This window comes from Ranitomeya variabilis, chromosome 3, assembly GCF_051348905.1.
Source record: "Ranitomeya variabilis isolate aRanVar5 chromosome 3, aRanVar5.hap1, whole genome shotgun sequence".
NCBI classification, from domain to species: domain Eukaryota; kingdom Metazoa; phylum Chordata; class Amphibia; order Anura; family Dendrobatidae; genus Ranitomeya; species Ranitomeya variabilis.
The window spans coordinates 606,747,307-606,762,720 of NC_135234.1; the positions used below are offsets into that span (position 1 = coordinate 606,747,307).

At 42.3% G+C, this 15,414-nt stretch overlaps 1 protein-coding gene across 5 annotated transcripts in view; it reads right to left on the reverse strand.

Moving 5' to 3' along the window:
* The window catches only part of SUGT1 (SGT1 assembly cochaperone of MIS12 kinetochore complex), a 169,270-nt gene that overhangs the window by 97,822 nt on the left and 56,034 nt on the right, over window positions 1–15,414 (reverse strand). For all 5 annotated transcript variants that reach the window (XM_077297292.1, XM_077297295.1, XM_077297290.1 and 2 more), the window contains 3 exons: window positions 6,930–6,983; window positions 4,240–4,259; window positions 3,323–3,360 (listed from right to left, as the gene is read on the reverse strand). In XM_077297292.1, the coding sequence (XP_077153407.1) occupies window positions 3,323–3,360; window positions 4,240–4,259; window positions 6,930–6,983 (112 nt within the window). The remainder of the gene's footprint in view (window positions 1–3,322; window positions 3,361–4,239; window positions 4,260–6,929; window positions 6,984–15,414) is intronic.

Here is a 15,414-nt window from a genome sequence, read left to right on the forward strand (position 1 = left end):
CGCAAAGCGATCTGGAGCGCAGGAGGGGAACTCCTGATATACTCACAGTCCTGTAATGCAGGTCCCCCTGTACCTGCGCGCTCCATCCTCATCCTCTTCTGTAATCCCTTTGGGCTCTAGCCGCAAGTATGCAACGCCATGTAATGTGGGCCTTGTATGTCGGGCCCCCGGAGAGGAACATGAGAGCCAGGCTCTATGTGCTCGCCGTCTTGCAGGGGGAAGGGAAATCGGGACCAAAGATGGAAACCCGTTGCCCCAGTAAAAATTGGCGTGCTCCAACGTCGCAGGAGAGGGACGGGGAGGTATACTCGCCGTGCTCGCCTGTTGCTGGTTCGGGGGAGAGCGGGTCCCATAAAAAAGGATCCGTCGCCCCCTTCACTCCGTTGAATAAAAAATAAAAATTTACAGAAAAATTAAAATTAAAATAAGAAAGTTGGGGTCTGAAAACAGACCCAAGTGCCTCCTACAGACACTAAGCAAGAACTGGTTAGCTGAGGGCCAGCAGGAGGGTGTATACTGCAGGGGAGGAGCTAACTTTCTTTGTATCACTTAGTGTCCTCCTAGTGGCAAGCAGCATAACACCCACGGTCTGTGTCCCCCAATGAGGCGTAGGAGAAAGTGCTCTTTTTTTAAGCACTATCTGATCGTATCCAACAATGAAGATGGTAGTAACCATGATGGCCATCTGAGCACTGTTATATCTCCATCATTAGAAGGGGAAAAGAGTTATGCATGATGCACGTTTTTTCATTCTAAAAAGCTATATAATTAATGGAAGCCAGACAGCCCCCAAATTAAGCAATGGGGCCCCTTTGCTTCCATTTGCATCAGTTATGCATCAGATCCTTTGTGGAAGTGAATTCCCGAACACAGGTGTGAACATAGACTTATCGCTATGACCAGACAAGGGTTTGTGAATCCAAACCTTAACACGCAAAATACTGAACTAAAGATCTTCCATGAATTATTCAAGCACAGAAATATCATCAGAATGTACAGTATGTTGCTACCTTTTACAGTAAAGGTTTTGGATTTTTATTTTTTTTTTAAAGGCAAGAAATGCATGAGAAGAATATATTATATTGTACAAATGCATCCATCTACTGGAATTTCACATTTTTCATGTTCAGAAAACTAAGTAAACTGTGCAATTCACAAACCAAATGTCGGCGGTTCGGTGCAAGTTGACTATTATTTATCATTATGGGATGCAAATCCATCTTTTTTATATTGCTTCTGCAAAGGAAATAATAAAATAAGCCTTAAAAAAAAAAAAAATCACTTGGTGATTTTGCAGAGCAGCCGAGCTTCACTATAAAGTAAAACAATACTGCCGACTAGTGGTGAATCTCACATACTGCAACACTTAATATAACATCTGCATCTGGCTTTACACAAAATGGATTATTCAATTTGTAACCAAAGGAGGTAAAAACCTTCCTCTTTTTTTGAATCAGAGAATAAACATCATTTGTATGCGAGTACAACAAACAACTGCAGATTAAAAAAAAAAACTCACCATAAAGCACATATGTGAGAAGTAGGTCATATGCACCAATGAGGATTTTTGAGCAGGTAAAATATAGTGATAAAAGCAGCTAAAGATCGTGAGAGGCACCCGGAAAGCTACACTTTATACACGAGCGAACTGAATGAAGCGCTAAATATGTTAATATAAATGAAAGGAGTTGTCCACATTAGAAAAACATCATATACTCTGATAATTTGGTGGGGTCCTCCATTTCTGATCCGCACACCCACACCAGCTGATTGCGGGAATATTGTGCATCAGATTATTGTAAAGTACCTTTCTAAGAAGTATCTTCCGATCTAGCTATATGAAGGTTTGTGTTTTGCAGTAGGACTAGGTATTTTTTAATGGCACCCTTTTGGTGAAATATATTTGGCTGATTAGCATCGATAAAAATAAAGAAATATTCTGGGCGGTCACTCTTATGGCTTTCACTATACAGTATACAGAATTGATATTAACGTTATCCTGTGGCTCTGAACAATTACAGCAATACCAAATGTATAGCCAATATATTTCCTGGTTATTCAGAAAGCCATAACATGTGTTTTGTTGATGGAGCTCTCTAAGGGCTTGAGGGGTTTTGTGAGATGTGTTGACGTTTTCATTTGTGCCATTTTGGAGAACACATGACTATTTTATTGCTTTCTTGTTCTATTTTCATTTTTATTTTTTTTAAGAGGCTAAATAGCCCAAAGAGCAACAATCTGAAAATTAGATTGTGAGCCCAACTGGTAAGAGAGAAAGGGAATAACGTACAGAAGAAGAACTGGAGCTGTGCAAGCAATAAAAATAATAATGATAATCTCATTAGATAAAGCCCCCTCCTGGCTAAGAATCTGTGCCACGAATAAAAGGAAAATTTGCCTTTTACACTTAAAAAAAAGAAAGAAAAAGGAAACTAAACTTAAAATGAATAAATAAATAAATAAATAAATAAATAATAAAATCCACACTCACAAGGTGTAATCCTGAAGCATTTTAGGAAAAGTTTTTGCTTGAAACTTTTCTTTTTGCAGCCTTGTGATTTGACAGTGGTAAATTGGTAATAAAGCCCTTTCAGGCACTTTTTTCCTCACCACCAGGTTTTTTTAAAATCTCTTCAGAAAAAAAAATAAGCTAAAAAAAATTCCTCAAGGTCGATTTCCCATTCAGAAGAAGGGGAGTTTCTCTAAAAGGATTTTGGAGCAGATCCACATAAAAATAAAAAATTCTCAAAGACTCCACCTGCACAATCCTAATATTGCTGTCATGGGAAATCAGACCCCAAAATTCTCTGATATTTTATACCTTACAATTGCAGGAGCTGTAGTAGAAACACACCTTTTGCGTAGCTCAGATTTGCATAACGGTCCCTTACTTACAATGTTGTGATATTTTCATTTATTATAATCTGACAGGTGCACAGCAGCTCCTGAACAATGGCGATGGCCTGAGCGCTGTTTTGTTCTACAGGTCCGGCCGCACGTTCCCTGTGAATGTGGATACTGGAGCTGGCAATGGATGCTACTGAAAGGTAAAGAGCATCATGCTGCAGTCATGGCCCTGCCCACCACATATCTGCCAAGGTCACCATGCACTGAGCACATCTTGTATGTTACTGACATTGAGCAGTGAAGGTTCACTTCCGAGTCTGCTTTGATCAGCTAGTGACTTGGTAAACTAGTAGTAACTAACTAGTAACCCTTGGTAAAAGACTATGAAAACACTAAAAATAGACTTGTCTATCTGTAAGAGCTTCTTTGCAATTTCGACATCATTTTCCTAACATGATATAGGAAAGAAAAATACCTGTATTTTGCGGCTTTTGTCTGGTTACAAGACTGCAGCTAGGGTGAAAGAGACAAAGTGTAAGCCATCACCATGGAGAAATAGTAGTTTACAAGATATTGCTTAGAAATAATTGCACATAGTAGCATATCATTATCCTATGATTTACTTTGTTAACCCCCCATCACATGGCAGCAGTTTGCTCAATACTTTGCATCTGCGTCAAATCTAGGACCCTACAGTGAGAAGAGATAGAATGGAAAGATTCGCTCTTATGTGTTGTATGAGGGTACGTGTCCACTTTCAGGATGGCCGGCGGTTTGGACGGAGCGGCAAACCTGCCCCGCCGCCTTCTGGGACGCGATGATGCCGGATGTGTTCATTGCACACATCCGGGATCATCGCACCCCACACATAGGGCCCTGTGATATACCTTGCGGCGGCGCAGCGTCACCGCAAGGTACATGGACATGCTGCGATCTTAAAAGACGCGCAGCATGTCCGGAATCGCAGGGCCGCCGGGTGCGTGTTCGCACGCATAGTGGAGATGGGATTTCATAAACTCCCCTCCACTATGCTTTAACATCTGGACGCTGCGGGTTTGACGCTGCGGCACTACGCAGCATCAAACACGCAGCGTTTCCTGCACGTGGACACATACCCTTAGCGCTCCGGGTTTGGGCTCTCGAGTACTGGTACTATGTATTCACCATGACACTGCGGTGTGGAAGCTGCCTTAGGAAAAGACGGAGTTTGCATTGCTATTGGTGGAGGAACAGGACATTACCTTACAAAACCTAATTCCTCCTCCGATGCTTTGAGGGGGGGTTCATCATACAGACAAGAGAAAGGTAATAATCTGCAGTTGTGGATCATTATTATGCTACACATAGGTCATATTGTGTACATGTACACAGAGCAATACAAACTTTTCTTACCAGCTCAGCACACGAGGAACCTAAGAACGACACAAAAATAGTGGGTTAATAATGATAAGAACTATGTGCACATTGCTGTATTAAACATATTGTGCAATTAAGAGAAAATAAAGCAGCACTGATCCTACAGTGTGGGGGTGCAAGCCCCCAGATCCACTGCTAATAGATCAAACATTGTGGAAGCCACAGAGGGAGGCAGACTGTGCCCAAGCAACACCCCTGGCCAGGGTATAGCAGACAGCAAGTTGCAGGACAGAGTGGAGAAGGACGAGCCATGCTCATGACATATCCCCTCAGCGAGCTGCTGCTTCCACCTCTTCCTCACTTATACTGCCCAGTTTTCCCCAGAACTCCATGCCCCTTGGCCACTTCCCAGCTGCTTGCTCTTAGAGGGGTTGTCCCATGAAAAAAAAAGTTCATTTTATTCACTAGATCTTGGAATAATAAGTTCCACAATTGGATGTGTTTAAAAAAAAATGTTCCTGTGCTGAGATAATCTTATAACTGTGCCCCTGATGTGTACTGTGTAATGGCCGTGTCTGACCGTACAGGACATGGTCTGATCATACCACATCTCTTGAGCAGGGAAGGAAGAAAGAGCGAGAATACACACATTACAGCATGGGATCACAGCTGATTATGTGAGGTAAAACATGGTTTAAAAAACAGGCAGAGAAATGTTTTACCTCACAGAAAGAATGATCCCATGCTGTAATGTCTGTAGACTCTCTTGCTTCCTGCCCTGCTCAGGAGATGTGGTATGATCAGACCATGTCCTGTACGGTCAGACACGGCCATTACACTGTACACAGCAGGGGCACATTTATAAGATTATCTCAGCACAGGAACATTTTTTTTTAAACACATCCAATTGTGGAACTTATTATTCCAAGATCTAGTGAATAAAATTAACTTTTTTTCGTGGGACAACCCCTCTAAGAGCAAGCAGCTGGGAAGTGGCAAAGGGGCATGGAGTTCTGGGGAAAACTGGGCAGTATAAGTGAGGAAGAGGTGGAAGCAGCACTTCCTGAGGGGATATGTCGTCCTTCTCCACTCTGTCCTGCAACTTGCTGTCTGCTATACCCTGGCCAGGGGTGTTGCTTGGGCACATTCTGCCTCCCTCTATGGCTTCCACAATGTTTGATCTACACAGCAGGGGCACATTTATAAGATTATCTCAGCACAGGAACTTTTTATGAAATCACTTTCTATTGTGGAATATTTTACAATTTAAAAATCTAGTGAATAAAATTATCTTTTGTTCGTGAGAAAGCCCCTTTAACTGCATACCTGTCAACTCCTGGTTATAGGTATGCACGTATATTACATACACGGATCACCTTTGCTCCCCCCAAAAATACCCTCTTACATATTTTCCTCCAGCAAGAGTCAATTTAGTGAGATGAAGGCAAGTCATACGAATGGTCACTTGATATACCGGTAATTACCGATAATTGTCAAATGATTATTACAGATCTGCTCACTTCCTAATTGGGTACCTGCTGAGAAAGGTATGTGATCTGCAGTCCTATTAATTAGTACCAGCCGTCGATGGCGCATTCATCCCGACATATGTGTATAATTGACGTCACCCGCACTATCCATCTCCCATTACACAAGTGGAGCTGAATAATCCTTTTAAAAGGATAATCCAACTTCACTAACTTCCGTATCAAGAGGCGAGATATACTGGTCATGTCACGTCTACAGACAAGTGCGGGCACGCGTGCACCATCAACGGGTATTGTGCACGTCCTACTCATTGGACTAGCACAAGTGCACACCCCTGTTGGTGGCTTATAAATGTAATATCACTGCCGTTGATGTGGAGTGGAGCCAGAATAAATCACTAACGATCAAGGAGAACTCATTAATGACCAGATCTGGCAACTTGATCTCTATGATTTCTCCACAACCTCTATGATGGCTCACAACCATATTTCAGAGCGAGACATTGCACTCAAGGTTAAAAAAAAAGAAATAAAAAAAAAGCTTGGGACCATTGACTTAGAGCTATGAGTAGGAAGCAGTAATTGTATGAAACACACAAGCATATGTGACATAGTATGTGATTTCACAATTTTTAAGAACTTGAATAATGTCTTGGACAAAGTTCTCCATGGATGTGGAAGATTTTTTATTTGTGTTTCTAATGCTCACTCCAATAACCTACATTTACTAAAATGCAATAGGGAGGCTTCAGCCCTCAAAGCTTTTACAATTTTAGTTATCTATTTATTGCTACCCTTAATAGGAAGCCATTGGCTATCAAAGTCCCAGTAACAGTACCTACTATCTGGGCACACAGCAGGGGGAATATAAGGAGGCTGCCAGCTGAGCCGCAGTCACTGCACATACATCCTTCTTAGCGGTGATGTACAACTCGCGTCTTCCCAGCTCCTTCTACTCTGCACAGGCTATGTACATGATAGTCAGTAAATCAGGGCTGGGGAGTCGGAGTCCATTTTGGTGGAGTCGGAGGTTTGGCTTACTGACTCCACAGCCCTGCAGTAAATGCCGGCATGTGGCTGACATCAGCCCCGGCCACTACTTGAGCACATTTTACTTAAGCTAGTAGTAAGCTATGTGCACAACAGAATTTGTTACCCCAACTCCTATGTGTCTGACCATCAAATCCAGCTCACATATATAGCAGAAGAAAGATTTTGCAGTCAAAAATTCCTACTCACGGTTTAATTTCTCTTCACACCTCATAATCCATGAAGAAAACGAGGAAGCGGATGCTGAAAGAAGATGCAAGCAATTAGCAAAATATTAATTTATGTACTTAAAGAAGTTTTCTCATAATCAAGTGGGAAACGTATCCACTGCATAGGTGACGAGTCTAATGGGTAGGGGCGCTACCACCGTGATCCCACCAATAAAAAAAAAAGGCCACGAGCCACGTGTGTGATGAAATGAAAGCGACAGAGCACAGCACGCTCACCACTCCAGACACAGCAGAGCACAGCACGCTCACCACTCCAGACACAGCAGAGCACAGCACGCTCACCACTCCAGACACAGCAGAGCACAGCACGCTCACCACTCCAGACACAGCAGAGCACAGCACGCTCACCACTCCAGACACAGCAGAGCACAGCACGCTCACCACTCCAGGCACAGCACGCTCACCACTCCAGACACAGCACGCTCACCACTCCAGACACAGCAGAGCACAGCACGCTCACCACTCCAGACACAGCAGAGCACAGCACGCTCACCACTCCAGACACAGCAGAGCACAGCACGCTCACCACTCCAGACACAGCAAAGCACAGCACGCTCACCACTCCAGACACAGCAGAGCACAGCACGCTCACCACTCCAGACACAGCAGAGCACAGCAGGCTCACCACTCCAGACACAGCAGAGCACAGCACGCTCACCACTCCAGACACAGCAGAGCACAGTAAGGCTCTGTTCACATGACCTGCTGATGGCATCAGAACCAGTGTTAAGAAAAACAATATTTTACAAAAGGAGCAAACAGATGTGCACCGTTTACCGTTTTACTTCCATTTTTATTCCGTTATTACTAGGTGTCAACACCCCTCAGGTTCTGTGTATGCAGTAAAGTGAATGGTTCTGCTGAAGATCTGTTAGGGTTCCTATCGAAATACTGTTTTCCAGGGGCTTCATCAGAAAACCCAACATACTGCTAAGAAGGGAGCACTATATTAATGTGACCCTTGCCTTAAAAATGGATGGCAGTCCAACAGAAAACATTGGAGGACATTTTCATCCCATTCAAATGGATCATTTCATTTCTACTTTTATCATAACAAAACGGAACCAAAAACTAAAATAACTACTGGACATGTGAACATGGACTACCTTCAGGTGAGTAACATCCACTCGTTATTTTTTAGATCTGCAGAGGTAATTTTGATATGGGATATATTATTTTACTATTAGCCAATTTTGCATTTCGGCTATACATCATAATTATTTTGTGTAAGCTGCTTTTAGTGTCGCTACTCAGGGTTGTGAATAAAAATGCATGGCACACCGCCTGCAGAGAGAAACGCAGGCTAAATAATGCGAATATCAGGGATGATAATAGCTCACGCATTGGCAGGCGGAATGCTGACTAGATCAGTCGCAGATTTCATTATTGTAAAGTGTCTATGGAGAATATATCGCTTCACCTCGTCCTGTAACAAAGTGTCTTCACTCCGCTAATCAGAATGACAGCTTGCGAGAAAACTCATTCTCACCAGAGCCAGATCTGTGATGAATAACAAGCCTGTAGAAAACAATGGTAAATCCTCTACGGAGTTCTTATTGTGTTATATGGTACAAATATGTCCTCAACCAGTAAGATTACAAAAGGGTTGGATAGACTCCTTCACCGCCACCCTATGCTTGTGCACATCCTGGCAGGAACAGGGAGAATCAGAGACATTTTTACATCCTGTACTGAATAGAACAGGGTTTCTTTTTGAGTAAAAAAAAAAAGAAAAAAAAAAAAAGTGTTTTTTCACAGATAAAGTGTCTGGTCTAAAAAAAAAATGCCCAGAACACTTGATCTACTTGAAAAGAAGATAATCAACACTGCGTTCCTGCACTTAGCTGAAAGTACACGTTGGAGATTTCCCTTACCTATACATTAGGGCTACTATAGGCTCATGTGCCAGACGGAGGCCAAATACATGCTCTCTTCTGTCTGACAGATATGTGTCTGTATGCCATTTTATACAACGTATAGCAAAGCTCAGCAGACTGCTTTTTTCTCATATTGGAAGTCTCTGCAAAAAAGGTGTAAAATGTGGTATATGTTTTTTTCTGCAATGACTGACAAATAACTAATCACCAATCCAGACAGTGGCCAATGTCAGACGTATGCAGCTGTGTTTTCCCCCTTCCCGATATCCTATTCTTTGGCATGGCTGTTACACTTAAATGTTTCAGATCACCAAACAAATTTAAGTATTAGACAAAAATAACACAAGTAAACACAAAATGCAGATTTTATATGAAGGTCTTTATTATGAAGGGAAAAAGAAATCCAAACCTACAGAGCCCTGCGTGAAAAACTGATTGGTGATCCCCCCACACACCTTTAAAACATAAATTAACCCCATAATGACCAGAGGTATTTTTGTTTTTGCATTTTAATTTTTTGCTCCACTTCTTCCCAGAGAAGACTTTCCTAATTTTTAGCCAAAATGGCCACGAGGGCTTGTTTTTTGCGGAACAACTTGTATTTTTGAACGACACCATAAACGGGAAACAAAAAATTACAAGTGCTGTGAAATTGCAAAAAAAGTGCAATCCCACAGTTTTTTTCCCCCCCATGTTCACTAAGTGCTAAAACTGACCTGCCATTATGATTCTCCAGGTCATTACGAGTTCATAGACACCAAACATGTCTAGGTTCTTTTTTATCTTAAGTGGTGAAAAAAATTCCAAAGTTTGTTAAAAAAAGGAAAAAAAAATTGTGCCATTTTCCGATACCCGTAGTGCCTCCATTGTTGTGATCTCCGGTTGGGTGAGTGCTTATTTTTTGGGTGCAGAGCTGCAGTTTTTAATGATACTGTTTTGGTGCAGGTACGATCTTTTGATCACCCGTTATTACATTTTAATGCAATTCTGCGGTGACCAAAAAAAATGTAATTCTGTTTTGACTTATTTTTCCTCGTTCGCCATTTAACGATTGGCAAATTATTTTTTTTATATTGATAGATTGGGCAATTCTGAACACGGCAATGCCAAATACCATATTTTTTGGATTATAAGATGCATTTTTTCCCCCACAAATTTGGGGGGAAAATGGGGGTGCGTCTTATAATGTGGATATACCTTACTGGCCGCGGTGGAGCTGGGCCCCAGGGTGGCAAGAGTGGAGCGCTGCTGCAGGCTGGGATGAGGGGGTGTTCGGATGTATGAAGAGGAGATCTCAGCACTGAGATCTCATCTCCAGAGATCTTGGTGCCGATATCTCCACCTGCACATGCGCCACCCCCGGCAGCCATTTTCCCGGAGTCCACCGCATAGGAAACCATGTAACTGCAGGTGTCTGTTCTTTCACAAAATGTCGGCAGAACCCCCGCAGCACCAAACACCCGCAGTGGCGCGCCGCACATCTGAATCACCTCCTCATCCCAGCCTGCAGCAACGCTCCACTCTTGCCTCCTCCAGCAGCGATCCGCAGCCACCACCCCCGGTAAGCAATAAGACGCATGGATTATAAGAAGCACCACCATTTTATTAAAAAAAAATGTTTTCCTATTTTTCTCCTCAAAATTTGGGGTGCATCTTATAATCCATTGCATCTTATAATCTGCAAAATATGGTATGTGCATGTTTGATATTTTTTTATTGTTTTATTTTGAATGGGGCAAAAGGGGGGTGATTTGAACTTTTATATTTAATTTTTTAGTATTTTTAACCCATATTCTTTTTACATGTTTCAATAGTCTCCATGGGAGACTAGAAGCTGCACTTGTCCGATCGGCTCTGCTACATACAGGCAATGATCAGATTACCTGTATGTAGCCGAAATGCTCTCTTGCTATGAGCGCCATATAGGTCTGCTGGAGACCTCTGTTTGTCAAGCCAACCCATCAGTGAGCCGCGATTAAGTGATGGGGTCACCGATGGACAGGATTTCCAGCGCGCTTGCCGGAAGAGCGAGTTAAATGCCGCTGTCAGATTGGCAATTAACTAGTTAACAGCTGTTGCAGGCACGTGTAAGCCGTATATATCAGCTGTCATGTGCCCGGACAGGCACGGGCTCAGCGCCGAAGCCCGCACCAAACATGGGGAGTCCGACATCGCCGTACTATTACGCACGATGTCGGAAAGGGGTTATACTATGGTTTATCACATCTTTGGGAAGCAGGGTTCAAATTCCCTAGCCATACCCACACCAATTTTCTGCCACACGTTCCCAATCAAAAAATCACTTAAATAGGACCTGACTAACAAAGTGAAGTAGACCAAGAAGGTCCTCAAAAGCTAGACATCATACCAAGATCCAAAGAAATTCTGGAACAAATAAGAAACAAAGTAATTGAGATCTAGCAATCCGGAAAAGGTTATACAACAATTTCTAAAGCTGTAGGACTCCAGATAACCTCAGTGAGAGTTATTATCCACAAATGGCAAAAACATGGAAGAGTGGTGACCCTTTCCCAGGAGTGAGCGCCAACCAAAATTACCCCAAGAGCGCAGCGACGACTGATCCAAGCGTTCACAAAAGACCCAACAACAACATCCAAAGAACTGCAGAGCTCACTTGCCTCAGTTAAGGTCAGTGTTTATGGCCCTACCATAAGAAAGAGACTTGGCAAAAATGGTCTGCATGGCAGAGTTCCAAGACAAAAACAGCTGTTTAGCAATAAATATATAAAGGCTTGTCTCAGTTGTGCCAGAAAATATCTTGATTATCCACAAGACTTTTGGGAGAATACTCTGTGGACTAACGAGACAAAACTTGATCTTCTTGGAAGGTGTATGTCCTATAACATCTGGCATAAAGTAACACAGCATTTTAGAAATTGGAACATCATACCAACAGTAAAATATGATGGTGCTAGTGTGATAGTCTGGGGCTGTTTTGCTGCTTCAGACCTTGAAGACTTGCTGTGGTAAATGGAACCCTGAATTCTGCTGTCTACCAAAAAATCCTGAAGGAGAATGTCCGGCAATTGATAGTGACCTGAGGCTGAAGCGCACTTGCGTTATGCAGAAGGACAATGATCCAAAGCACACCAGCAAGTCCACCTCCGAATGGCTTAAAAAAAATAAAGACTTTGGAGTGGCCTAGTCCAAGTCCAGACCTTAAGCCAATTGTGGTGCTGTTTCATTACCTTAAAAAGGTGCAAGGCGGAAACCCTACAATGTGGATAAATTACAACAATTCTTCAACGATGAGTGAGCCAAAATTCCTTCAGAGCGTTGTAAAAGACTCATTGCCAGTTATCGAAACACTTAATCGCAGTTATTGCTTGTATTGGTGGCCCAACCAGTTATTATGTTTAGGAGGCAATCACTTTCACACAGGACCATGTAGGTTTAGATCTCGTTTTCCTTTAATAATAATTTTGTGTTTACTTGTGCTATCTTGGTCTAATATTTAAATTTTTGGGTGATTTGAAACATTTAAGATGGACAAACATGCAAAAGAATAGGAAATCAGGGAGGGGGCAAACGCTTTTTCACACAGTTGTACCTGCTGACCATAAGTGGCACACAGTAGACACAAACGCTATGTGCATGACTGCCGAGCCCATTCAGGCAGCAGCGGTGCCAATGTCACCACAGCAGCCATGTCAACCAAGACCACCAGGGAGCACAAGAAGGAAGCGCTGGAATAGCAGTAGGCAGGTAGGGCGGTTCTTGCCATTTTCAAGAAGGATGTGTTTGGGAAATTGAAATATGTAACTGAACAAACCATTTAACTGAAATCTAATATTCTTCCTTAACCAGTTCAAGACCAGTACATCCACCTCCCCCCCCGTTCTTAACCTGGTACATTTTTGTGTTATCAAAAAATTTGGAGGATAATTTTTATGCTTTTGTCATAATCTCTTTTTTGGGGGAAGGGAGGGGGGGGCAATATCAAGAAAATGCATGTATGTTTTTTAGTTTTTTATGACCATAAAGGGCCATTTAAATATATTTTAAATAGGATTGATAGAATACCTTTGTATAAGTGCTTATCTGAATAGCTATAGCGCTTACTAAATAGCCGCATTGGTAACCTGGATACCTGGAGCGCACCCGATAATCAGCTGTTCGGGGCCGCACCTGCTATTGCTATTCGGATAAGCACTTATCCAAAGCTATTCGATCAACCTTAATTTTGAAGTTTGATCACCGTTCTGTAAATATTTTTATATATCCGACACATGGGATTTTTTCTAGAGTGATGGTATTAGTAATAATGATGTGGATTGACAGTCGATCTTTTTTTCTTATTTATTTTTCCTGCTACTTATGTATTTTTCATTTATTTTATATATTGTGCCCACAATAAGGTCATAAAAAAACATTTGGTGGACATTTCAACATTTCACTTTTTTTTTGTCATCTGATTTCCCCAGAAACTGGGGTTGGTACATTAGCCCCAGTTATAGGGCAAATTAAGGCCATGTGCCCACGTTGCGGATTTCCTAAATCAGCAGTGAAAAACCGCTGCGGTTTTTACTGCGGATTTATCACGGTTTCTAGTGCGGTTTTCTCTGCGGGTTTTCACCTGCAGATTTCTATTGGAGCAGGTTGAAACCCGCAGCGGAATCCGCACAAACAATTGACATGCTGCGGAAAATAAACCGCTGCGTTTCCGCGCGTTTTTTTCTGCAGCATGTGCACTGCGGATTTCATTTCCCATAGCTTTACATTGTACTGTAAACTTATGGGAAACTGCTGCGGACCCGCAGCTGCGGAAACGCTGCGGTTCCGCAGGGAAATCCGCAGCGTGTGCACATAGCCTAAGCCTCCTGGCTCACTTAGCAGAATTTATTGGGTCTCCGAAAACTCAGTAGCTCCTGCTCTCTAAGGCCTCTTTTCCACTTGAGAGAAAAACGGAAAATAGGTGACATCTCATTTGCGTTTTTTTTTCCTCAGCCGAAATCGGACTGAAAAAAAAATCGCAGCATGCTGCGATTTGCTGCAAGTCTCGCCAATGTAAGTCAATGTGTGTGAGAAAAAAACGCATGGAATACAGACCATCCGTATTCCATCCGTTTTTTATGGATACCTTACCATTCTGTGGCATAGAACACTGTAAATAGTCATGTAAATGACTGTATAAAAATAGTTGCAGAGAAAAAAAAAACGGATTGCATACGGATGTCATACGGATGTAAAACGGATGGTGCGATTAAAAAATCGCTTTGAACTCGCATGACAAACGCATACTTTTCATCACTTTTTTTCGGTCCAGATTACGGACCTTTTTTTTCTCTCAAGTGGAAAAGAGGCCTAACTCTCTATGTAGATCGAAAAAACATGATCACAGAGTTCGGAGGAGTAAGCACTATCAGTGTTTCCTACATGGTATATAGAGCACAGGTTCAGCGCTGTGTATACAGCTATTGGGAAGGCAGAGATGGTAACAAAACATGTGTCAGAGACCCAGTTTAACACTCCGCTGCTTCAAAATCTCATGCATCTGCTATAATATGCAGTGATGTTTTAGAATCGTCACTGCAGACTATAATGTGGATGGTCTGGATGTTTTAAATCTGTGAGCGGTGCAGTAGTTAAAAGTCTTTTTTTTTTTTTTTTTTTAAGTGTGTTTCCAGGACCATTTTTGTTCATTTAGAAAGAAAAAAAAATCTAATAAAACACTGGGGCTGCAACTACTCCCCGCAGCGTCCATCGCCGCTCCTGGAATAGGACATCATTAGGAGGCAGCACTGTAGTTCCTCACTAGACCCTTCCAGCACTATAATTCATCTCTGAAGAGATCCTGGACGATGGACATTATCAGGGGGCGGTGCTCGAAGCAGTGAGTGACACCAGCGCTGCCCCCTCAGCTTTTAGCACTGCTCTTAAATGAATCCTCATCAGAGGACAACACTGGTGTCACTAAATGAATGAATGAAGTGGTGGTCAAGCATGTGCACTGCGGCTCAATTCTTTGGGGAAAAAAGTTCCTGCTGTTCTGCCTGTGTGAGAACCAGAGGTAGGAACCCCACTGATTCCCAAGTTATCACTGATCTTGTCGATAGGTGATAACTTGTATTCACTGGACAACCCCTACATGTTTTATTAGTAATTCAGAAATAGGTGGACTCATCGTGGTTGTATCAGCATATCAATGTAAACGTATATGAACGTTTTCCACATCTGGAGCATACTACATTATTACAAAAGTTCGATTGTCACAATTGGAACAAATTTATGAATAAAAAAACAACACCACAATTTACACTTACCGTACATTTTGCAGCAAAAGCAGGATTATTATAATTTATTATGCTTTACTTATATAGCGCTATCATAGTGAGCAACGCTTTACATACACCATCATCACTGTCCCTAATGAGCTCAATATCTATATTCCTGGAGTATGGGAAGAAACTGAAGAACCCGGAGGAAACCCACACAAACACGGGGAGAACATAGAAACTCGCTACAGATGTTGTCCTTGAGGGGTTTGAAACCAAGACCCCAATGCTGCAAAGCAACCGTGCTAATCACCGAGCTGCACCATAATAA